Raw genomic sequence first — 26,736 nt, forward strand, 5'->3', positions numbered from 1 at the left:
ATAAGCCAAAAAGAAAAAGAAAAATACCAGATGGTCTCACTCATAGCAGGAATCTAAAAAACTTAAATAAGGGACCAGGAAAATGAATAACTATAAGAAAGTGAAAATCAAAATCAACAAAAAACTATGAACCAGAGACACTTTTGGGGGGTGGGTGGCGGGAGGGGAGGGATTGGGGTCAGAGTGGGGGGGTTGCAATTGTATGGGGAATACAAAAATAAAATTTGTTATTTAAAAAATATATATATATAAAGCACTTAGGTACAATATCTAGCACAGAATAAACTTCATAAATGTTAATTATAGCTATTGAGATGAGCAATCACTAGATGGCCATATTTTGTCAGGTGACTCTAATCAGCTACCTGGACACCTAACCCAAAGGCACTCAATCTAACACTGACTTGTGATCTATGTCATGACCTGGTAAGAAAAGACGATGTATCTAAACCAGATTCTCTCTCTTGTGGTTCAGAAATTAAATAGTTTGATTGCTGCTTTCATCGATGCTCTATCATCAAGGTTACCAGCAATGCTAAATCTGTCGCTAAATCTAGTTTTACAGTCTTCCTTTTTACATTACTTGTCAAGTATTCAATCCACTGAGTATGTCATGCATTAATTGGACACTTTATTTTTGACCCTCTTACCTCCTCTGTTGTGCTTTCTTGTCTTTTGGAAGGCACTAAAATATTGCCGCTACTCAACACTTGATCTCAGGCCTATCCTCCCCACTCCTCACTCTCCCCCGAGGCAACTACATACATGCTTTGGAATTCATTAATTATCTCTCTGCCAACTCAGATTTTTCTTGTGAATTCAACTGCCTTGTCAATCTCTCCATTTACTTGAAGGTCTCAAAGATACTTTAGACATATGTCCAAAACCAAACTCATAATCATCCCTCCCAAACCTAGTCAACATTCCATCCACTGTTCCCTCTATTTATAGTGACACCACCAAATACCCACATCTCTCACTAGTCCTATTAATTTTATCTCGAAATATTGCTCTCCATCTCTACTGCTATCTTCTAACAAGTTTTTCTATTTCTATTCCTGTATCTTCTGTAGCCTCCACAGTGCAGCCAGTTTGTTTTTTCTTTTCTTTTTTTTTTTTTTTTTGATGAGCCTAGTCATCTTCAGTGGTTGCCTATTATTCTTACTTTTTTTTTAAAGATTTGTTTATTTATGCATACAAGAACTGGGGTATAGGCCAGAGGCGCTGGGAGTGAGAGGATTCACCAGAAACAGAGTGGGGAACAGAACAGACAGATTAACTGAAATACACTGCTGAGGGGAGGGGAGGGTGAGCCAGGAGAGGTCTGCTGCACCATGTGGGTAGCTCCCTGGCCAGGGATTAAACTCATGCTGCAGTGGCTGCAGATAGCTTCACAGGTTGCATCTTAACCCCTTGCACTTGATTATATCATAGCCTATAAGGCTCTGAAAAATCTGCTTTAGTTCACCTCTTTTTTCCTCCTATTGCCCTACATTACTGTTACACTTTTCTCCTTTCAGTTCCCCTAACATAACACAGCATGTTTCCTCCTACCTTAGAGTCTTGTACATGCTTTCTCTCCACTTGGACCACTCTTTGCCCTTCTCTTTATTTTTCACTCCCTAGTTTATCTTGGCAAAAATATCATTTCCTTGGAGTAAGCTTCTTGACTTTCTACACAATATCAGGTCATTGTTATTCATTTAGGAAATGGTTATTAATAATTTTATTAATAAACTATTTAGTAATACATGCCAGGTTTCTAGACATGGGATTGATAAGTACAACAGATATTTGCCTTCATGGAGTTTACATTCTAGTGGAATAGGTAATAAGCACTAAAAATAATAAATTGATTAAATAAATATGTTGAAAGTGGTAATTCTAGGGGGGAAATAAAAGAACAAGGAAAATGAATCAGAAGTAGGAAGTTTCCAGGGCCTAACTTGGTGGCTGCCATATAGTTAGCACTCAAATATTTGTTGAGTGGATGAATGAAAGGAACAGGCATTTTCAAGTTATGAGAGGGCCAAAACTATAAAATGAGTACAGGTGGAATAAAATGAGTACTTGGTGCAAGTAACAGAGATGCCAAGAAAGAAAGGAAAATATGCAGGTCTTCAAGAGATAATGGTCTGAGTCATTCCTGATGTTTTAATACAGTTCCCAGTTACAGCCACTGTATGGTCATACCATAACCACCATCACCCACCCCTGCCCCCAAGGGCTGTATAATTCAAGCGGGCCACTTTTATAACCATAACATCTAATCAGGACACAAACAAGGCTATGTATGCCACTTCCACCACCCATCACTACTCATATCTCCAAAACCTGTGCTTTTTTACATACGGATGTCACTAGGATTGAGGCTCCAATTCCCAACCCCTTTTAGGGACAAACTCCTTCCCAATACACAGGAGTATAAAAACCCTTGCTTTCTTCTATGACCCTGTAAGGCACTTAAGTCACTGTCTTCCCAAGCCCAGCCATACCCACATGAGGGACTCTCAGAAATAGGATCTTGGGTTTTCCTTCCTGTCAGTCTCCCTGAAGCTCAAAGACTATCTCCCACCCAAGATATCTAGATTCCTTCTGTAATTCTGAATGACCTTCAAGATCCTTGATTGCATATAAACTCACCTCAGGCTCCAGCCTCCTTTGATAGAGTTGTAAAGGATTGCAGCTCTGGGAGTCCCTTCAAGCCTCTTTCCTTTTTAGAACCCTATGAGGTTTTGTATACTTTTTCTCTGTAACCTAAAGGCAGTAAACTTCCCCAAAACACAAATAATGGGTGCACAGGATTGCCTGATATTAAAGTAACACTTCCCACATACACCTGTCTCCTAAAATGAGACCCTCCCTCTTCTCAAAAGATGCCCCTTTAGGGGGCCCTCCTGCATTCCCATAGAACTGGCACAACCTCTCCATGATTTAGCCAACCCCGAGGATCAGTCCAATTACAGGTGCTTTTCAGGAATGGGATCCTGTCTCTTCCCTAGAGTGTCAGCCTTTTCAGGGCCCATGCTCACTCAGAAGTGTGCAAATTCCCCCATACACAAATGGGCCAGCAGGTCTGAGGTCTCTGCCAGCCACTCAGCGGGGTACGAACCTCCCTTGAACTCTGACCCCGAGGTCAAAGCCCCACCGCGCAAACACGCAGGGCTGCCACCTCAGTTGTAGGGCCATACCCAAGTCCCCTGTCCCCTCGGGCCCAGGACGGGTGTGCTGCCTCAGTGCTTCCCCCTGAACAACCGCCCCCACAGACCTGCCTCAGGCGCCGTCTGGCTTCGTTCCGCCATTTTTGTTGTCCCTCCGCCTGTGAGCCCACGCGAAAATCGCGGGGCAGTAGGGAGCCGGCAATGGGATCAGCAGGCTGACAGAAGCTTCCTCTGTAAGACGCGGCGCGACGGTTCCCAAGGCAACGGGCTGCCGGCGTGCGGGCGGCCGTCGCGCGGCGGGGGACGAGGGGCGGGCTTAGAGGGCGCGTCGTCCTAGGCCCCGCCCCCTCGACGCGAGCCCGCTCCCAGTCCAGGCGCCCGCGGCGCTGGGGCTCCGCGGCGCTTTTCCCACGCGACGAGCCTCCGGCTCCGGGCAACTGAGCATGCTCGGCCGCCTCTGGGGCTACGGAGCCGGCATTCTCAGACCAACGAGCTGGAAGGTTCCTCGTGCTGACCCCAGCGCTGCATGGGCTGGCTTTCCTGTGATTGGGGTTCAACTTTGGAGACTTGGGATAGATTTCTTGATTTCCTTACCCTATGCCAACCCCGCCAGCCCCCGTGTGCCTGGCCCTGGTCGAGGGGCTGGTGACTTATGGCTTCAACTGAAATGCACTGAGAAGCAAGATATGTGTGTCCATCTCTCCCCAAACATTCGGAGGCCCTCCTGGTTCTGGCTTCTCTGAGGCCCTACTGGGGCTTTGAGCACCTCTGAAACTGTACCAGTCCTCAACTCGAGAAATGGTTACTCTGGTGCTTGTGTATTTCTCAGTATACCTAAGATGTCTTTTCCCCTCTGTGGCAGATCACTGTCTTCCAAGACCAAGCTCCGACATCACCCATTTCTGACCAGCCTTGTCCCTCCACAGCCAAGGTCTTGCCCCCAACACTATGCTTGGTGCATTTTTTATTTCTTTCTTCCTTACTTGACAAGTAAAGGAATGTTCAGGACAAGCTTCTTGGAAAAGAGAGTGCCTGATCTGACTTTTCAAGAGCAAGCAGGGGTAAGTTGGGCAATGAAAACAGTGGTATAAGGAGCTGGTAGTTGAGGTAATAGGAACAGCATGGGCAAAACAAAATATAGTGTGTCTTCTTTGAAGAGCGAGGCAGGAGTATATATAAATAGGCAAGGGCAAATTCTGGTAAACTTTGGTGGTGGGGTGGGACTTGATCCTTTAAGTGAGAAAACACCTAATGATAGGTGTTTAAGCAGGTCGGGGACCATTCAGCTGCTCTGATGGCTGTGTAGAGTGTTGGCAGAAAATGAGGAGTTTGTGTCAATGAATAACTACATACAATGATAAGTAGCACATAGTAAGTGTTCATCCAATGGTAATTTTAAATGTCAACTAACACATTTGGATAGAACCGCACAGTTTTTTAAGAATCACTAACTTAGTCGGACTTGCTACATTTCTGGTGCTCAATAGCCACAGGTGGCTAAATGAAGACTATTGGACAACTTATATAGAAAATATTCCCAACACTGCAGAAAATTCTGTTAAACAGTTTTGATAGACAGATGCTAACTGAACAGAGGAGATGGAATACATGGAAAAATCAGTACTGGCAGGGCCAAGTTCAGATCTCTTGTAGGTTAGCTCCTTTTCAGAAGCAGTGGGGGAGGAAGAGTAGACTTCCTCATCCTGTTGAAGTCCTCAGAGACTTCCCATTTGTTGTGCGAAATCACGCAACATGGATAGTGGGATACGATGCCCCCCATGTGGGCCCTGTGCACTACCATTCAGAGTGTTCCTAGGAGATGCCTTCCCCAAGGATTTCCTGTAGTTTCTATCTCCACAGAGATCCACCCACCTACTGCAAAGCCAGAGTGCCTTCCTTTTAACAAAATATTCTCTATAGGATTCACTCACTCCTTTTGTAAACATTTATTAAAATGACACCTTCCATATACCTTGCACTGAATTGAATGTCAGATGGAATGAGAAATACACAAGTTATAATCACAGGTCTCACATGCATGAACTCATTTAATTATCAAAGTAACATTGTAAGATTGATATTAATGTCATTATCCTGTACAGAAGATGAAACTGAGATCAAGAGAGTTTGTTCAGGTGACTTACAAAGTCACACAGTCAGAAAGGAACAAAACCTTGTCCTCTGCATTTCTTCCTTTTAACTTGTGCATTGCACTGCCACATTGTGCATATATTTTCATTGCATCCATTACCTGAGTTTGTGGATAATGTTCTTTTATGTCTGTCTTTCCGGTTGTGGAGACATACTAAATTTAAAATGTGCAAGACAAAATTATAGTGGTTAGGAAAACACACTTGGTTGATAAAACTATAAAGAATGACATAGAAGTGAGAAATTACTATTATAAAATCAAGTATAGTAGGCAATATGATCAGGTCAAAACATTTGAAAGAACTTTTAGAGCAGCTGGAAAAGTCCTGTTAGGTTGGAAGTCACAAGGATGTTTGCCTTATAAGAACTCAAAGTTATGCAATTTTGCATTTTAATTTACAATAAAAATATTCTTTAAAGAAATATATTATTTCAGTTCAAAAGCACACCCCACCTTAACTATTTTTCTTCATATTTGTTTCCTAGGCTTAAATAAGACTGCCTATAATTTACTATATAGCTGTTACCTTTTAACAAGTGCTTAGTATATGCCAAGTATCTTATACACATTCTTATTTCATTCTCACAATATTTCCATCAGACAGGTTTTATCCCAATTTTACTGCCAGGAAAAAGAGTGCTTTTGACCCATTTTTCATAGGCCATCTGAAAGTACCAATGATTTCTTAGCACAGAAATACCAGGTACTACTGTTCCGAAAGAAACAAAGATAAATACATGCTAGTAGAAAGTAAAGGCTGTCCTATTAATCTGGATTGTCTCCAAGAAATATATCTGCCATTCACCTTCCCCCCACCAACTTGGTGAAATATGATTACTTCTTGAGTAAACTAGTGAGGAAATTAATTGTATAGGGAAAGCGATCCCAAGAATAAAAATTCCCAGAGGCCACCTCTTTTTGAAGCCTCAAGTGTGAAAATCTTTACTTTTTCCGTAAAAGAGACTGTAAATAAATGGGTTCCATTCTCTATTTCTCCCACTTTTCTAAGAGCTGCCTCCATAAAGAACTTTGTATATTTTCATAGTTCTTCATTTGAATGGGCAGAACAGGGCAATTCAAGAATGGTCAGATCTCACCAATACCCCAGAATCTAAGGATTCCACTGGAAATGGGACTAAAAAATACATTATAACCATATATAAATATTTTTAATTAACATCTTACAACATATATTATTTTTGCATTTTTATCATTATAGCACAATTAATGCTAACTCATGAATTTTCCCATGTCATAAGTATTCTTTGAAAACATTATTTCTGTAACTGTACAATAACTGCCTTTGGGAAACATCATAACTAATTAAACCATTTCCTTATTCTTGGGCATTTAGGTCAGTCCAGTCCTTTTCGTATTATAAATAATATTGCTGTAAACATCCATGTATATAGATCTTTGATCATCATTCCTGATCATTTCATTGCTTTGCTTTTCTAGACGAGTTCACTAGGTCAGAGAGGATGATTTTTTCTTGAAACATATTGACAAGTTGTCCTCCCAAAAGACCTTATCCCTTTATGTACCCATTAGCAAGGTGTACAAATACCTGTCACGTGATACCCTTGCCAGCATTCTGGCTGTGATATTTATGGGAAAGAATGTTTTACCCAATTAGCCAGGACGCATGAATGGATAGAACTTAACCATCTGCCTGGGAGAAATTTGAGAAGTTTGGTTTAGACATGGAAAAGCTGGTTGCACTTATCACAGATGGGGCACCTGCAGAAAGAAAAAAAACTTTTCAACACTTTATTTTCATTAGAAGAGAAGAGTTATACACTGTAACCTCACAGCTCTTTCAGATTTGTGAACAAGATGTGTTGTGTTCCTCTGGTTTAATGGGAGAATCAAGATCTTTAATTTTCTTCATGCATATAATCTTAACTTGTACTTATTTATGGGATATTAGAACGGAGATATAGCTGAGTATGGAAACCTAGTTAATTTTAATGACATCAGATGGCTTGATTGTTTAAAAGTATCAAAGAACTAACTTAAAAGACATAAAACTAAAGGACTCTTAAGACACCCAACTTGCTAAATCCCCTGGGTTCATTAAGATTAGACTTTCTCACTGATTTGACAAATACTTAAATATACTGTGCTTGAAACTATAGGGAATAAAACAAGGCTCTTTCTGATTTGTTCAAGGAAATGAAGACATTTAAGATTGACCAACAGGTAGAACCTCATTTTCTAATGCTCAAAAGAGTAACCCATTTTAAAGTAATGGAGTTAACATAATTCTACATGTGATAGAGACCCACATGGTAGAAATGGAATGAATTCAGGAGAGATTCAAGGATTATGATAACTTGAACCTAAATTTCTACAATTATTGTGGGAATGTAAATCTTAGCATGTGTCCAAATTGATAAGCATCTCTTATAATACTTTTAGGAGGAAATAATTGATATAAAAATTAACTATGTCCAGTAAAAGAATCACAGTATCCCTAAAATTATTCATATACATAAATTCCAGATCTGGAAATTTATGACTATATAACAAAACAATAGGCCATGACTTTTTCCATAAAATTTACAAAAATAATGCTGAACATCACAGTCAAAATATCCTGGACTTCCTTTCAGTAGAGTTTCCATTGATATGCAAAATTAAAAATATTCATTATAGAAGAGTCCTCTTCTTTAAAATTCTCTGTGTATGCCTTGTTCACCTTCCTTCCACAATCACTTTCCAACTAAGATCTGGCAGAGACCCAAGTCAGCTACCCCCTCAGGGCATTTAATAAAATCCATAATTATAAATCATCTTCCAATGAGATTAAACACAGATTCTTTATAGTGAGTTCATCTCACATAGCTATATTTAATGCTATCCATCTAACTGCTGTTGTTGCTATGTGCATCTTAGCAGACTTTTAGGTGGTAGTTCCCTCCCATACCTGACCCCAATAAACTGATGCAAGAGATACAATTTCACACATGTATATTTTCATATCTCCTGCAATTGCCAGTTTAAGAGCTACTTGTTCTCTGAATATCTCTTGCTTTGCATCAGATAAAATGGTTCAAACAAAAAGTCACATCCATACCCTAAGGAGTTTGTAATCCAGAAGCAAGAATGGACATGCTATGGAACACAGCAGAACAAAACCCACAAAATAGAGGCTGGTAGAGAGGCATATGGCCACCACAGCTGGATTGCTTTATGAATGACCCCTAAGTCATCACTAGTCTTTGAATACTTCCCTTGTTTAAGATATAAAACACTACCAATTATCAGCAAATTCCAAAAAACCAAATGAGTTGTTTAAAGTTGCCTCAGGTAAAGATGATATTCCTGAAGGGTGCAGACCTAAAAAATAAGGCTTCTGGATGAGAAGTAAACTATTCCCCATGCTCATTATCATCAACCCTAAAATGTTAGTATGGTTCCTATCCTTGTTGTCAGAGGTAGACAGAGTTCGACTTTTCTTGATAAGGTGCCATTAATTTATCTTAAATAAATGTCTTTTGGGAGCAAATAGGAAAGAGTTCAGGAATTATTGTGAGTTCCCATGTATCCTTCACTCAGTTTCCCCTGTTTTATTAACATCTTATATTAATGCACTACATCTGTTATAATTAATAAACCAATACTGATACACTATTATCTACTAAAGTCCACAGTTTATTCATAAGTCCTTATTTTTACCTAATGTCCATTTTCTTTTCCAAAATCTCAGGCAAGTTTAAGTATTACATTTAGCTGACATGTTTCTTCATGCCACTCATGGCCATTTTATCAGATTTCCCTGTTTTTCATGACCTTGATAGTTTGGAGGGAAATTGCTCGTATTTTGTAGGATACCCTTCTAGTGCAAATTGCTGATGTGTTTCTCATGATTAGACTGTCAGAGTTTTGGAAGAGAGTGATCACAGATTGTAATCATTGTATCAACACAAGGGTACATACTATGAGTATGATTTATGACATTCGTGTTGACCTTGAACACCTGGCTGAGGTTGTGTTTGTCAGGTACTCCAAAGTAAAGTTACTCTTTTTCCCCCTTTCTGTATTATATGATTCAAAGGAAGTGACTTTGTGTAATGCATACTTAAGGAGTGAAGAATTATGCCCTCACTCACTGATTTGTTTTTAAAACAAATAAAAGCAGCGTTTCTGTGGGACAGAGCTTGTTTACTTGCAATGGGGAGTGTTGGGGCTAAAAGATATTTCAAAGAAGCTGGTATGGTTTACTTGTTTACAGAAGAAAAACTACAGTAGTGCAGTTTTCTATTTCTTGTCTTAAAATCGTAATTCCCATTTTTCCTGCAAGATAATATTTACCTTAAGGGAAAAAAAGTTTACTTTGTTAGATTTGCCATTGAATGCTTAAAGGGGCTGTCCTTTTCATATAGTTCTGGATTTTTTTTCTTCTACTACTTCCTTATCTGCAGCCTTTTTAAAAGGAAAGCTCATGCATTCATTTCTTCTTTTAGGTTTTTCCACCATGCTACTTCAAATATATTGCCTGTATAATTTTCTAAGATAAAAAATTAGAATCCAAGCATACCTCTGAGGAAATATTACCTTTGAAGTTCAGGAGGCATCAGAATCAAAGTGAAATCTACAATTTACTTCTTTACAAAAATTCTGGGAAGATAAAACTAACAAGATACAAAAGGAAAAATCTGTTTCAAGCTGATAATAAAGGTACTATAATGAGTAGAAATAAAGAAAACATGAGGAAGTCACGAATAAAAGTTACTTGGTTTACAACAATTGCATTTCTCTAACTCTCAGCAATATGGAGCAGCCAAAGTATCCAGATCTCAAACTTCTGGTTCAGCCTTGCCTGGACAGATTGCAGTTCTCAAATACTAGTCTCAGTAGCAGAATAAAAACACAGTGAACATATAAATACATATAATGAAGTCTGACACGAGGAATTTAGATAGATTAACTAAACCATTACTATTTTGTTTTAAAAGAAAATTGTATGGATTCAAGTAGCATTTTCTAAACATAGCCATATGGAGACACAATTCTTGCCATTTTTCCTCTAAAATATATCCATAACAAGGAAAGAACTTTAGCATTTGGCTAATATACTAGCAACACTTCTATTTTAACAAAAATGTAATAAAGATTAAAAAATTCCTTAGTCCAGGCAATACAATGGAAAGAATACTAGTTTTGGAAATCAAAAGACCTGAATTCAAATTATAACCTCACCACTTGCTAAGTATATGACTGGACATGAGTTATTAATCTCTCTGAATCTCAGATTCCCTAACTGTAAAACAGACACAGTAGGCCTACCATCATGGATGGTTTATCACAATAAGTTATAATACAAGTGAAATGCATAACAAATTGTGAATTTATACATAGCAGCCTCTGAATTAGGGAAATTTTTCTCTTTTTTTGTATCTATAGGGAATGTGGGATGTTAACCTAACTTATGGTAAACACTTCTTAATATATGTAGTTCAAATCATTATGCTATACACTTCCAACTTACACAGTGCTGTATGTCAATTCTCCCTAAAACTGGAAAGCAGACACGCACACAATAGGAAGAGAGAGAGAGAGAGAAATTTTCTAGCCTACAGAGTTGTATTCTAGTGGAGGAAATGGAGATTAATAAAGATTAACTCCCCGCCCCCATAGACAACTAAAATTATCAGAAGAATAAATTCTACCCAGTGCCTTAGAAAATGGTAGGTTTTCCTATGAATGTAATGTTTGAGCTAAAAAATCACTCAAAAAGCTGAAAGAAAGCCATAATCAAATAGAGCCCTGAGCAAGAGCGATTAAGACAAACCAAGCAGAAAGTGCATAATTTCTAAGGTGGAGGAAGATGATGGTGCTTTCAAAGAAGTGAAAGGAGAATGTAGACTCTAGGAACAGTGACATGGGAGAGGCAGTCAGAGCCAGGACAAGCCAAGCCCTGTCGGTCACCTAGGTCTCTGGCCTAAGAATAATGAAAAGCCATGGAGAGGTTTTGAGCAGAACGGTGACATCACCACATTTTTAAGGGCTGTCTCAGGCTGTTACAGAAATAGTTAGGGATAAGAGAAGATACAGGAAGGTCTAAGGAAGCCGAGGCAGAGGACTAAGCAGAAGACAAGGCACCAGAAAAGTAAAGCTAAGTACAGAAATTGTAAATGATAGAGCCAGAATTGGAAAGTCTATTTCCTCTGAATTTTGTGTTTATTGACCTTATTTGTTAATAAACTACTAAATACATGCAATGAATAAACAGAAATGATGCTTATGATATAACCTGTTGAGTAAAAGAATTTCCCAGCACCCTGCACTTAGGTTTACTTCCAATAATGCAATTACAATTAGAAAATGGAGTGCAGCAAACAGAAGCATTCACAAGAAACAGAGATGGAGAGAGGGAGCGTAGTCGAAGGGGAACTGGAGAAGGAGAGAAGACACCTAAGTTCTAGTCCCAGCTCTACCACATTCATTTGAACAGATAAGTTCCTGTCCCTTTTTAAACGATCCTCATGTGTGAAATGACTAAGTGGAACTAGCTGATATCAAGGTTCCCTTTCAGTGCAAATGTTTCTCTACTGTTGAAGACACATCTATGAATTATAAAGGCAGGATGTACAGTGGTTAGAGTACAGATTCTAAAGCCACCATAATAAAAACAAACACAGTGTCTTCATGTGTCAGGCATTTTTCTAGGTATTTTATATTAACTACCCTGAGTTCCCCCAACAAACCTGTGGATATGCAATATTATTATCATCAGCTTCATTTTATAGTTGAGAAAACTAGGCACAGAGATATTAAGTAACTTGCTCAAGAACTCACAGTTATTAAGAGGCGGAGATAAGATTTGAATGTAGTCATGTAGCTTTAAAGTGTATGTCTTTTTAGACTATTTGGGTTGAAATACTGGCTCTACTATTTTCCACTAGTGTGAGTCTCAGTACCTGAATTCTGTCATCTATACAATGGGAATAATCAAGTTTTTACCTGAATGTGGCTTTATGAGAAGTAACTGAAGATATGCATACATGTAAAGTGATTGGAAAAACAATACCCAGAACTTAGTAAGTGTTCGGTAAATGTTAGGGGTTATTATTACTAGATAACCCCAGGAAGAATGGACATTTGGCACAATACTCATTTGTAAGAATGACTCCTTCTGACCCCAAGATTTCATGGTATTTCCAAGGCAAAGAGTCAAGTTATAAATACTTTGAGACTCTGCAGAGGAGAGCTATTGTCATTTGTGTGCAAAGAATTTCTCCCCATATATTTATTTTTATTTATGCCTTCATTTAACACTCCAAAAGAAAAGGTGGTGGTGGCAAATAAATTAACTTAAGTGCAAAATAAGATATTGTTCCTGTACTTAACCCAATATGATTTTAAATACGTTTGGAACTCCTTAATGTTGCCATGGATCAATTTATTGGGTCACAACCAACATTTAAAAGAAATAACAGGGCCTCCCCTGGTGGCACAAGCGATTGAGCGCAGCGCTGTGAAGCTGTCCGCAGCCTCTGCAGCGCCGGTTTGATCCCAGCCGGCCGGTGAGGATCCCACATGGCGTGGCAGACCTCTCCTGTCTCACCCACTGCTCCCCTCAGCAGTGTATTTCATCAGTTTACCTGTTCTGCTCCCCGCTCTGTCTCAGGTGAATCCTCTCACCCTCCCGCACATCTGGCCTGTCCCCTGTTCTTGTATAAATAAATAAATCTTTAAAAAAAATTAAAAAAGAAATAAAAGAAATAACAGCATTTTGTAGGATTGGATAACAGACATCAAAGTGTATCACAGGTAGTAAAGGTAATTTATAATTTCATAAAATTTTTGTTTCAGAGGGTTAGTGAGAGAGGGTAAAAGAGAATGTAAATTATACTTTTTAGTTAGCACATTTAAAAAATTTGAATAACACTGTACTAGCTTATTTATCAATAAATATTCACTATGAGGAATTTGTGCTAAACATTCTACTAAGAGCTGGGCTTACAAAAAAATAACGTTTTACCTTTAAGAAGATTAAAGTGAAACAGACAAACAGACACTAAACAAAACCAACCTGAACTTTATGGGGTCTACGCCTTCCTACCTAAAAGAGGAGTGATGCTCAGAAGGAGGGAATTGCCAACATATTGTAGAACCACATGGCATGGGGAAGGGGAGCTTATTTTGTCTTAATGATAGCTTGGTAAATCTTTGTTTTTAGATTTACCTTGATTTAAAAGTTGTAATGTTTCCATGGTCAAGGAACAGATATGAGATATGAATCATAATTTATGTAGCTGATTTCATGTATTTTATTGCTTTCTGACAGATTCTTTTCCTCTGGAACAATGGGAGGGGACATAGGGTCACCTGGGAGAATACTAGATCCCTGTCCACTTCTAAGTCCCACCATTATAGGTTAAAAATAGAAGCTGCTGAATTGTGGGAACTGGATATAGTTGAAACGCCACTGTAATTAGTATAGGAGCCCCACAGATTGTTAATGAGGCTGTTTGAATTAGCACCTGCTCCTGCAAGGGTCGGGTGTGAACCCCTTGGCAGCCAGGTCCCTTGAGTCTGTGAGAGGGAAATAGGAGTGGAAGGAGGGGTCTCTGCACAGCCTTGGAGGTGTTTTCTGAGTGTCCCTAAGTCTGTATTTCATTTTCTGTTGGTTTCATTGCATTCACTCTGTATAAGAGGCTGTGCTAGAAGCTAGAGGAGACATAAAGGTGAGAAATACAGCCCTTACCCACAAAGAACTCACACAGGAAAACAAGACATTTACACAAGACACAAAAATCTAAAGTATATGTGCAGCTTGAGAACACTGAACTTAATCCTACCATTTTCTAACTGTGCAACTTTGGGTAAAGTGAACTTAACTTTCAGAGCTTCATTTTCCTTACCTGCACAATCAGGACAGTTGGGTATTTAATGAGATTAAATGAAAGTCAAGAAGCATGTCTCCGGTTGAATATTAGGTGCTCAATAATTGAGTTGACTGCAAAAATCAAAGTATCTGCAGAGAAATAACAATGAAATGCTTTAGAGCTTCAAAAGAAGAGGATGTCACAAAGAAAACTTTCTGGGGCCTCCCTGGGGGTACAAAGGGTTAAGTCACAGCACTATGAAGCAGTCTGCAGCTAATACAGCACGAGTTCAATCCCTGGCCAGAGAGGTAACCTACATGGTGCAGCAGACCTCTCCTGTCTCACCCGCTGCTCCCTTCAGCTGTGTATTTCAGTATATCTGCCTGCTGTGCTCCCCACTCTGTCTGGTGAATCCTCTCACCCCCCACACCTCTGTCCTGTACCCCAGTTCTTGTATGCATAAATAAAAAAATCTTTAAAAAAAAAAGAAAGAAAACTTTGTGGAGATTGCATCTGAGATTAAACCTTACTGATCTGTCTGGTTTTAAAAGGAGGTAATGCAGTAAGGGGGAAATATAAAAAGGGAAAGATACCATGAACAAAGGCACAGAGGCAGGAAAAACTGGACATTCCAACTAGTAGATGTGTTTTCCTGGGAAGTATAGCTCATAATTGAGTGGGGAGACAAGACAAATGGAAACTGACAAGTGAGACCAGTTGTGACAGAGGACTACAGAGGGGCCCTGTGGGAGTCTATCATTGACCCATGTGGACCAGAGGGGCCCTGTGGGAGTCTATCATTGACCCATGTGGACCAGCCTCGGTAGGGTTGACCAGGTGGGAGTGGCAGAAGAGGTTGGGATGAGGTTCTAGGGTGGCAGGGAAAATGTTGACTGTAGAACCCATGCTCAGTAGAAATACCAGTCTGAAAATCACACAAAGCACACAAGATGAAGGGCCTTCCTGGAGGCACAAGAGTTGAAGTTTCAGTACTATCAAGCTATAGCCAGCCACTGCTGCATGAGTACAATTCCTGGCCAGAGAGCTACCCACATGGCACAGCAGACCTCTCCTGTTTCGTCCGCTGCTCCCCTCAGCAGTAGATATCAGTAGATCCGCCTGTTCTGCTCCCCACTCTGTCTCTGGTGAATCCTTTCACCCTCCGTGCCCCACCCCTGCACCTCTGGCCTATACCCCAGTTCTTCTATGCATAAATAAATACAGTAAATCTTTAAAAAAAAAAAAAAGCACACAAGATGAGACCTAGGAGTTAAAGAAAATAGCAAGGATGAAAACTAGTGAAAGACAGTTGACCAAGAGCAGTGATCAGAAAAATCACAGAAATCTAGAATTTATAGATGGAGCCATTGAGAGCTATAATGAGGACAAGGGTCATTTGTGAAGCTGGGTGATTGAAGGGGGGGATCAGAAGTGAGTCACTGCAGGTAAGGAGTTCAAGGGTTATTGGGATTGAATGGTTAAAAAGGTTATTATTGTCTGTTGATATCTCAGTGGGTAGAGGAAGTTTGTGTGAAAGAAGGCAAAGAATCAAGTATAAAAATCATCCCAAAGATGGGATTGTGTTCTGGAGTATGGTAGATGTTTTTAATATTTGAAATGTGCAAGCTCATTACTGTTCAACATTCACCATACACTTTAGAGTCAATGTTGGTTAGGATATTGGTTGGGTCTCTATGATAGGAAGATCCAAAATAAGTGGCCTAAATAAGATAGAAGTTTATTCCTGTCGTGTAAGTTTGGGTATGTGGTCCATGGCTGCTGTGATGCTCCAGGGTCTGTCTGTTTTGTTGTCCTGCCAACTTTGATCTCCACTACCACCATGACAGCTGCACTCCTATCAGTTAGAAGGAAAGGACAGTGAATAGCGTGACTGAGAGTCACTAAGACTGATCAAGATCCAAGGGGAGTAGGATTAGATTCCCCTCTTTATGGGGGAATCAAGGTCATATTGCAGAGGAACAAGTGGGTGTGGAGCTATTGTTGTAGCCACATTTGGAAAATACAATCTGCCACACGTTGCAGTAAGTGGCCTTTAACAGAATGCTGCTCAGCTTAATGAATATGAGTAATCTGCAGAACAAATGGCCATGAATAAAACGGATTCCTTTTTACTCATAGAATAACCCTTTAAGGTAGATTAGATTCACACTCATTTTACAAATAATGGGAATAGGTAACTTGTCCCAAATCCCTGAGATGATTACTTGTCGAGCTGAGATTTGAACTTAAGTCTGTCTGACTCCCAACCAAGCTTGTGCTCTTCCCGGGCAAAGCGTGGCCTCTCACGGAGTCTGACATCCAGAGAGAATGCAATGAAAAAGAAGATTCTCCTTTCCTATCATAAGGACTCAATAAATATTTGCCAAATTGAACTGAATTAAATCGAACTCCTAGAGGAGAATCTTAGAAACAAAATCTGGAAAATGTGAATAAAGCTAACATTAGCTTTGAAAAAATTACATTAACCAACTAATGAAACAAGCTCTGTGTGAACACATTTTCCTCATTCACTGGTATCCACACACAACAAACACTCACTGTCTCAAAGCATTTATTCCTTGGACCATTCTAAAAAAAAAATCAAAGCATACATATTAGACTAAAAATGTCAACAAAATGAAGTGATATGCAGATATATTATTTATCATGTCAGCATATTGGATATGCCCAGTAAATAGTAGCCATTGCCATCAGTAAGAGCAATGGGAGCTGGCCCAGAGAACTGGGTTCTCTCCCTAGCTCTATTTCTCACCCCTTGTGTGAACTGAGACTGATCTCTGGACCTGATTTACCTTGCCAGGAAAATGAGGAAGAGCCAATTAACACTCCCTATGGTCTTTTCCAACACTAAAACTTACGGGAAGACTAAGTACTCTTTTTCTTATCTTTCCCTGTGTATCATGATTGGCTGAGTTATTTTCTACCACTCAGCAATTAATTAATCTATTAACTGCAAACTGCAACTGTTAAGGAGCAACTAAGAATAGTTAAAACTGTTAGAGCAAAGGTTCTAATCAAATGTTTCTGAACATATGCTCATGGGCTTACTGGAAAACAGTACTTATTCACTTTTCCCATTAAAATCTTATGTGATGATAGGTCAAAGAATGCACAAATTCTGTTATATTCATAATTAACATTGTTATGCAGCCTCATTCTGACAATGCAATGCACCCTTTGCTTCATAGCTATGTAGAGTAGATCTTTTCAAAAAGGCTTTTCCATGAAACTTTGATGTTCGGTCTTTCACTTCCTAACTCCTGCTTGTTCTTCAAGACTGATCTGGAATCATTTTCCCCAGAAATCCTCCAGGACCCTCAATTCATCTAACTCTTTCCAATGGCTTCTTTGGATGGCCTGCTCTGAACTCTCACAGACCTTGCTGCTTCTATCTTAGTACTGTTACACTGTATCACACTGTATTGTCACTGTCCTTTCTTTCTGTACTGTCCCCTCTGGCTGTGATCCTTCCCATAACAGAAGACAACTGTACTGCCAGTGGTAAGCAGGAACTTTGAACTAATAAGTATTCAATGAACACTGGCCAAATTAATGGTGTTCCTTCATTCCCCTTAAGGAGATGTTGATGATGAAGACAATAGCGCATTTTCTACCTTACACCAAATTCCCAAATTCTTCAAATATCTGTACCTCACACATGCCTTCCATGGATGTGTGTATTGGGAGCATTTTTTGAATGTGCCAAATGCACAAGAGAAAAAGGAAAAGAGACGCAATTTGATTAAGTGGTTACTTTACACATTTTTTCCCATTAACTATTAAAAATCATCCTCTTCATATGAACCTATGAGATAAGTGCTAGTAACTCTATTATACAGAAACTAAGGTTCAGAGAGATAAAGGACTTACCAAAGGTCACATGGCTACTGAATGACAGAGGTGGGATTAATCGACTCCATCTAATGTGACACTGCCTCCCCAGGTTGAGGAGGGAGATGGGTGGCAGATTGAGGAGAAAGGTGAAAGTGGAGTGGGGGTGGGTGGGGTCTTGTGCTCTGAAACCTCTTCTATGTTTTAAAATTGATCTGCCCCCAAGTTTATGCTTACTAATCCTGAATTTTAGCCCTTCTCCTGGTTAAGCAACAAGTACTCCTCTACCATCACTAATACCTCTGCTCCTCCCCAGTCATTATTTGAGCCTTGGAGGTTGTACAGATGTTATTGTTAAGTTGTTCTCATTAAGGGTGAAATAGGGCGGGACAGGGGAGGAGTGTGACAAATCAAATCCTCAGGTCCAACCAACCAGATAAACAAAGAAACACAGGTGCCTTTATAATTAAGGTGCACAATGAGCTTGTAATGCCTTTGTGTGAAGATTCAAGACTTTTAAAGAAAAATAACATTGCGTTTAATACAGGAATTGCCTTTCAGAGGAGGAAAGTAAGTTTCCATGCTCTTACTGCCTTGTTAAGTGAAGTTGACTATAGAGTCATAATATAACATGTAATTGTAATATCACAGATTCTATTTATGATTTCTATTGGGATGGAATATGAATTACACTTTGGAGAATTTAACATAATTCCAAAATATTTATTTTAGTAGTGAGTACTATGTTCATAAAATAAATCTTAGTTCTACTATATTTAATTGAAAATATATACAGTTTAGACTAAAAGATATTTTCAATTCATGAGAAACAGGTTTTTTTCCCCTGCAGTATGATTCCTAATCCTGTGATGATTTGCTTATTTATGACATTTTTATAAGTAAATTATTTTAACATATTTGGTTATAAAATTGAATATATATTGTTTTTTAATATCTGTATGGAGTTGTTCTATTGTTTTCAAAAGACCTTATAAATCCAGAGAATATATGATGAAGTAAAGTGCTTAAAAATGCCAGAATTCATGGCTGAACTGATTTTGAAAAGTTAAGATTGAAAGAATTGGTATTTTTATGTATTTTTTTTGTGTGGCCTGACTTCTGTTTCAGTAATAAAAACACACGTAAATGTTACATGGGTTTCTTTTGGATGGGGGCAGCTTCCTGCTATGAATTCTAACCAGTCATGCATTTACATAATCGTTATGAATATAACAATATTTCAGATATCAATATAAGGAACATATACTAAATTGTTTCGTTCGTATAAAAAAGAACTTAAAATATGCAATCATTCAAAAATCTTCAAGTATACCAGGCACTATTGTTATTGCTGTATGTGTATTAACTCTTTTAATGTTCAGAACAAGCTGCATGAAGTCAGGTCTAACATTATCCCCATCTTTCAGAATTTAAAACTGAGGCACAAAGACTTTAAGTCACCTAACCAAAATCACAAAGCTAGTTAGTAAGGGATGGAGCTGGAATTCAAACCAAGGAGGCTTTACCAAACATTCTCTTTCCAAACATAATAAATCACCAAATCAGACTCCCTGGAGAGGTGGTTTTTGAGTAATATAATGGTTATAAAGAGCAGAACTTGCTATAAAGGTTGTACTTAAATTATTAAAAATGATACATATCAAGTATATATGTATATGCATGCATACATGCATACATGGGATGAATATATCCATATGAAAGATATATGGATGTGTGTGTATATATGTGTGTGTGTGTGTGTATATATATATATATATATATATATATATATATATAGAGAGAGAGAGAGAGAGAGAGAGAGAGAGAGAAGACAGTATGTCAGACTAAGAGCTTTAGGTGCCCCCAATTTGTCATAACTACACTATGTTGTATTTATCCAGCTCTGTAAACCTGGGCAAATTATTTAACTTGCCTCAATCTAAGCCTCAATTTGCTTATCAGCTGATGTGGAAATGAAGTTGTATACAGAGTGCTAAGCCAGAGCCCAGCACAAAGTAAACTCTCAATAAAAATTGGCTATTATTATCATTACTGTTTTCAAGCTTAGAGAAAACAGATAATTTGTTTATGGTGACATATCTTCAAAAGGAAACTATCTCTGATTAACATCCTAACTACATCCTAACATCCTGGTAAAACTATGTTCTTTAAATGCTAAAATGCAATGAATTCTTGCCTGCTGACTCTTTGATAATAAATAGAAATAATGATACATTAAAACAAAATTTGTTTTAATTCCAAAATAATAAATGCTTATTAGTGACTGACATTTTAATAATGCAGATAAGCAAAAGGGAAAAATAAAAAACACTCATTTTTCAACCTTCTAAAATAATCAGTCATCCTTTCACAAGATCATTGTTTTCTTCCCTGCTTTTCTCGCTTTGAAATATATTGTCATCCTCTTTGCATGTTGATATTCATCATCTGTATCATTCTTAATGTCTGCAAAATATTGCACTGTGTGGATCATCACTTCCCTTGATTGATCATTAAAAACTGTTTCCAGTTTTTCCATATTTCACAGAAAGCTACAGTAAAAGGTCATAGAGCCAAATCTTTGAATGTACTAATGATTTTCTTAAGATAAATTTATAAAAGTGAAACTGCTAAATCAAAGAATAAGAGTTAGCAGAATTTTGAGTTGATAAAACCCCAAGTGGTCAGGAATAAAATCTTTTGTTTTATATGGTCAAAGGACACCAGGAAAACAGTTCTTTTGGTCATGAGGAATTGCTCGATTTTAAGGTTGCACTAGGTATGAAATCATTTAATGCTTGCATTAAAGAAAATAACCATGAAAAGTGCACACAATAAGGATCCAATAACTAATAGATACTATTATAATGAAACCAACACCAGATTTGTTTCATTTGTCGTTCTAAGTCCTTTAACTACTTGGGCCTCTTCTGTAGTTTATTTGAGTCTATTTGAAGATCTGAATGAAGTCCTGAAAATCGAAAACTTGAGAATCCTGAAGATTGCGAAGTACAACAGTGGACCATTTTTTCCTCCTGATTCCCTCACCACCTGGGGCAAATCTCAGAGCCCTGATCTAAAAGAGACATTGGATAAGTTGACCTCTTTAATATGTCTACTACAATACTACCATGCTAAATTACTTCACCCTAGTAATTCTCACTCATACCTGTATTTCCTGTATTTTGAATCAAGGTAGTAGAGGGTGTTCCTCAACAGCCCAACTCTCTGCGTGTTTCTGAGACAGAGTGGAAGTTTTATAAAGGTCAGGAAGGGCCAAGAAGTCCCTTTCCCATTTTAGTAACTATCACAGTACCTAGCCCTGCCCTATATACCGTGGTTTAGGAAGCCACAGAGTAACTGAAGGACACGCCCAAGTCATTTAGGCCAACGATGGTTTTTTTTTTTTTTACCTGAAATCACAGTGCACAAAGGTTTGGTCATTTAGTTTGGCGTTCAGTGATGTCAGCCACTGTCTCCATTTCTCACTTTACTTTGGATATATCTCAGACATCAATCGACTGGCCCAGCAGGACTTGACGGATCCACTTATGGTCTCCACATCCCCTGCCCAAGACAGGTCACCTTCCCCATGCTCTTTCTCCCACAGGGTAAGAGTTATTCTAAGGCTTCCAAATGGATCACATTTGCAAACCTCAAGGTCCAGAACAGTGTTTGGCTAAACAACATTGGTCCAAATGGTGTCGGTCGCCTTGAACTGCAAAGAAGCTATCTCACTTAAAATTTTAGGGAAAGGAGAGGCTCTCTTCATTCAAGCCTTCGAGCAAAGACTAACGTCCAGCCCGGCGCCAGGCACCAGCAACCTCCGTGGAAGGGGTGGGTCCCCCAGTCCCCGCGCGAGGCGCCCCCTGGAGGCGGCAGTGGGCACAGCGGCGCGGTGGCACAGCCTCGGCGCTGCGCGGGGCGCGCGGGGCGCGCGGGCGGGCAGGCGAGCGAGCGAGCGAGCGAGCGAGCGCGGTGCGACTTCGCGGACGTCCTCCGCGCCCCGCCCTACCTCCGCCGCCTCGGGCCGAACAGGCCGCCGAGAAGATGCGCCTCAAGAACCAGGTAGCCGCGCCCCGGGCGGGCCCCGCGCCCCCGACGCCCCGCCCACCCGCGGTCTTGGGTACCAGCGGCCACACGGCCACGTGGTCGCGACGGGGCTGCTCCCGGCGCCCAGCGGGCCACCCCGGGTCCCAGGGAGGGGGAGGGGACCCTGCCCAGGAGGGGGAGCCGTTCTTCGGCGCCGAGATTCCTGCAATCCCCTGCGTCGCCCAACTGGCGACCCTGGCCGCGCGGGGGGTCCGGTCACCCCTCCGCCGGCTTTCCGAGATGGTCTCCCCGGCTCGGGGGACACAACTGAAACTTGGGTGGGCGCGCGCGCCTGCTGCCCCGCAACGAGAACCCCCGCGGCGTGGAGAAGCCACCGCCCCGGGCCACTCCCCTCTGCGCCTTTCAAAGCCGGCCTCCGGGTGGCTTCGCCGAAGTCGTGGTGGCGCCAAAAAGTCCGGGCAGCAGCGAGCCAGCAGGCCCCCCCGGGTGCCCGGCGGGCGAGCGCGCAGCCTCAGGGGGGCCCTCTGTGTGTAGGGCTTGGCTGATTGACGGGAAGCAGCATCCTTCCATGCCTTTCCCCGGTCAGATCCCTCACTGGACCTGGACTTAGGGTAGTTGTAGAGGCTGCTCCAGGGCGCCTGGATGGCACTAAAGCTGATTGCACAGGGAAGGAAAGGGAAGCTCAGGCGTTGGTAGGGTCTATTTGTGTGTTGTAAATTGATGTCTCTGTTAGACTGGGGGTTGTCAGACATTTAGGGTTTAGTAAATATGTGTCCTGAAGACTTGAACCTGCTGGAAAACGTTTCTAAAAGGGAGAGGCAATCCCCTCCCCCAGCATATGTTAAGGGATTTAGAGAGACCACAGGGAATTGGAGGGGAGGGACTTTCAGAAAACAACTTCGTATTTGGGGGGTGGGGAATGAGTCAGGTTGATTCCCAAGGTGTTAGCCTGTGCCACTCTAGGGTGATACTTCTCGTAAAATCTCCACTCTGGGGAATCAGATACCCGCCTCCACAACACAGTTTGGCTGGAGCCTATGGGTTCCTGAAAGCCTACCTGTACCCCTTGTCTAGCTGCTTTATTTTAGTAGAACCCCTTAAGAGGCTGTATCACATTACCCTCGTGCTTTCGTGTGCCTGGTTTTTCATAGTTTATAATACTTGCAAATTGACACTGAATAAGCTTTAACCTCAGTCATTTCAGAATAAGTTTGATGTTTTAAGTGAGATGTGAATGGAGCTCCATTCATGAGGGAAGTAGTCTGTGTGAAGTGTTTTGTAAATGTGAGTGGGTTGAGTTTAAAACACTGAATAAAATTAGTGTAATGAGGAATCAAAGGGTTCAATCCAGATGTTTGCCTCCTGGATTCTGTAATAAAGTGACAGTGCAAAGCTGCATAGTGCCTGGCTTAGGGCCCTTGGCTGGGGTGGACTGTGGCACTGTGGGTCACCCAGGGCAGGTGGGTGGTTGGATTCCTTCCATTCATTTTTTAAAAGCATTAACCATTCTTTTGGGTTGATGTGGTTGTGACCCACCCCCACCCCCCGCCCCATCAAGGATTTTACCCCTCTCCTAACTACCCTAGTAGCTTTTACACGCAGACATTCAGTTGAGGAACTTGTGAGTAATCCTCTTTAGCTGTCATTAGTATTAGCCTCTGAAACCTTTGCTTGCTTGGTATTTGGGTGTGATTGAAGTAAAAGTGGGATTGTGAATTAGAGCTGGTGGCCTCACTAATTGCACTTCTTATTGTGTGTGTTTTGAATTAACAGAACTCCTTAGCATTTGTGCAGAGGCAATATATAGTTTAGCATGAGGGGCTGTAATTCTGATATTCTTGATTCATGTCTATTCCCGTCACTACATGTATGATGTTTCGTAATTAATTTGTCCCTCTCTCTCTCCCCCTTTTTTATTCCCAGTAGCCCAATGGGGTAATACCAGCTTTTGACATGGGGGTTAATGGAATACCATATATGTAAAATGTCTGATATAAATAATCCTATTGTTAGTCATCCATAAACTAGCTGTTACCATCTTTGCTACCGTATCTCCTTAAAAATACCTGCTATAGGTAGGGAGATTCAATGCAGAGGTACACAAAGAAACTCTCTGGGGTGGTTGAAATATATCTTGATTGTGGTGTTAATGACAGGAGTACCATTTCTCACAATTCATCAGACTGAGCCCTTAAGAGCCATATTTTTTTTGTATATATATTAAATCTTAATAAAATTAATGTAAAAAACTAACCTGCAAATGTTTAATACATACCTTTTGGCAGATGGAAGTTGACATTCCAGCCCCATCCTGCATAATCTAAAGCTTCTCTTCCAGAGGTCCCTCTGCAAGTGAGCATATCTTCTTAAATCCATTTTGGTTCATGGAAAATGTAGAGAGAAGGAGCTCTAATTTTCAGATTGTTGTCAGGAGTGATAGTCCATGGAGAAGAAGGATTGTTTGATTTGTGCTGAGATGGAATTTAATTTGGATCTTGCATATGGTATCGGTTTTCCACTGATATCTTTTTAAAAAACAGATTAAAATGCTTTATTTGATGCAGCAGTGCTCATTTGCATAATATGTCCATCCAGTAAGCACAATTCCTGAAAGGTGATTTTGCATCCCTTCCCTTGCTTACAGTAAATTCTTTGCATTGTTGGTAGTTAAGTGAGATAACTAGAGCTCTTTAGCACAGTACCACACTTATAGTAAATGCTAATACACACTAGCTGTTATTATTAAAATTGATAAGTTCATATTCATCTTCTTTTGGAGGTCATAAACCATACCATACAGTTTGTATTACCAGTCGATTCACTATAAACATGATGTGAAAGTTTTTGAAGTGTAGATAAACCAATAATTTATTAATAAAATATCAAAAAAGTAAAATCTCACTTATCCAAACACAGCAGTCATAAACTTTCCAATTTCAGTCGTAGAAATATAGACCAAAGCTACTATGAAGCAGAAACATTTCTGAGATGCATAAGTATATGCCACAGAGTATATTAACTTGTTTAGTCACAGACAAGCTGCTTAGACCTTCCCTCAAGCCTTTTGTTTCTTACTTCACACTGTTCTAACACATTTAGTTACCTAATTTCTCAGCCTGTAGCAGATCACTCGTGCTATATGGGAGATAAACTAGAAGTTTCAATAAATATTAACTGGAAGTGAGGAACAAACAAATTACAAAAATAAGAATTGGTAAATCAGTCTTAACCTTAGGTCAAGGCAATAATTGAATCAGAATACCACATAACAATTGCTAGAAATTTGTTGGAAATTTCAGTTCTTTTCTTAAAAGGGTTATAATATGATGTTCTCTGTTTTAAAAGAACAATAGCATATGTGATATTTTAGGAAAATTTTTGCCTGATATTAGAATATAAACTTGATTTGTTAAAATCAAGCAAGCTTCAGTTATCTGGAAATTTTACTTAATATGGAATGATTTAGTCCTTCATGATACTAGCATTTGTTCCTGCATGATTCTGTATCCATTGACATCCATAGTTGTGATTTATGACTGGGAACTGGATTTTTAAAATTGCATTCTTTTGACGCGACAACATAATGAGATGAATCATATATTAGTTTGCTAGGGTTGCCATACTACAGCTTATGCTTTAGAGTGAGTAGATTAGGCAAAAGAAATTTATTTCCTTCACAGTTCTTTACAGTTCTGGAAGCTAGAAGTCCAAGATCAAGGTGGAGTTGTTTTTCTGAGACCTCTCTCCTTGGCTAGTAGATGTTCATCTTCTCTCTCTGTCTTCACATTGTCTTTTCTCTATATATCTGTGTCCTAATCTCTCCTTCTTATGAGGATACAAGTAAAGTTGCATGAAGGCCCACTCATATGAGTACCTTTTCCCAAATCACTACCCCTTTAAAGTCTCTGTCTCCAAATACAGTCATATTCTAAAGTACTGGGAATTAGGACTTCAACATATGGATTTTGGGGGAAGACAATTCAGCCTATAATGCAAGTACATTGGTCCTTTCAAAATTGTTCAGCATATGAATCCAGTCAGACTTTAATTCTTGTTTTGGGACAGTTAGATTTGGAATGAAATGTTATAGCTTCCTGTTACAGTGAGAAACCCTAACACATCCAACTGGTACACGTTCCCATGTACACACACACACAAACACACACACCCCATTTATGTTTGAGGCTCATTACAGCTTATGCAGATTTAGGATCATTGTTACTGAGTTCACTGAAAATCATTTCCTTCTTTGAGAAAGATGTTTCTACAGTGGCTTCCTAATCTTTCCGGCTATATAGTAGGTATAGCCTACTATATAGTTTGGCTTTCTGGAAAGATACCATTTAATCTTTTGATGCCTTTATACCTAGTTCTGTCATTTGGGCTTTTTGTTTGACTTTCCAGGTAGCTCTGCAACAAAATAACTATACGGCTCCCTCAGTACATATTTCCTACATATTCAAGACTTGAATTTATGGACACAAATTTGCTGCACAAGCAACCTTTCCTCAAATCAGAGCCTGGAGATAATTTACCCAGAGGAACTTAAACTGCCCACTTAATGGCTTAATCCCTTTACCAGTTTGAAGTTGCTATCAGTTTCATGTGTGCATCATTCAGGATGTACTATTTTGTCTAAATATATAGAAAAAAGCATCTCTAAACCTATGTTTTGCAAAAA

The 26,736-nt window shown here is 39.7% G+C and overlaps 2 protein-coding genes and 1 long non-coding RNA gene across 9 annotated transcripts in view; 1 reads left to right on the forward strand and 2 right to left on the reverse strand.

The window, feature by feature from the left end:
- LOC119235247 (AGBL carboxypeptidase 4) overlaps positions 1–3,459 on the reverse strand; it is a 940,458-nt gene extending 936,999 nt beyond the window's left edge. For 5 of the 7 annotated variants that reach the window (XM_054691775.1, XM_054691777.1, XM_054691778.1 and 2 more), the window contains exon 1: positions 3,269–3,417. In XM_054691775.1, the coding sequence (XP_054547750.1) occupies positions 3,269–3,302 (34 nt within the window). In that variant the 5' untranslated portion in view covers positions 3,303–3,417. Of the gene's footprint in view, positions 1–2,643; positions 2,661–3,268 lie in introns of those variants that run through there. The other 2 variants (XM_054691776.1, XM_054691773.1) reach the window with 2 other exon arrangements.
- Positions 3,460–5,192: 1,733 nt separating this feature from the next.
- On the reverse strand, positions 5,193–21,831 carry LOC129145175 (uncharacterized). Its single transcript, XR_008550354.1, has 4 exons — positions 21,416–21,831; positions 14,187–14,299; positions 6,881–7,053; positions 5,193–5,466 (listed from the first exon to the last, which is right to left on the reverse strand). It is a non-coding gene; the product is annotated as an uncharacterized LOC129145175 (long non-coding RNA).
- A 161-nt stretch (positions 21,832–21,992) lies between these two features.
- The window catches only part of ELAVL4 (ELAV like RNA binding protein 4), a 137,302-nt gene continuing 132,558 nt past the window's right edge, over positions 21,993–26,736 (forward strand). The window contains exon 1 of the mRNA XM_037499561.2: positions 21,993–22,070. Coding sequence (XP_037355458.1) covers positions 22,053–22,070 — 18 coding nt within the window. The 5' untranslated portion in view covers positions 21,993–22,052. The remainder of the gene's footprint in view (positions 22,071–26,736) is intronic.

This window comes from Talpa occidentalis, unplaced genomic scaffold (assembly GCF_014898055.3).
Source record: "Talpa occidentalis isolate TD23 unplaced genomic scaffold, MPIMG_talOcc4v2.1 talOcc4.9, whole genome shotgun sequence".
Lineage (NCBI taxonomy): Eukaryota > Metazoa > Chordata > Mammalia > Eulipotyphla > Talpidae > Talpa > Talpa occidentalis.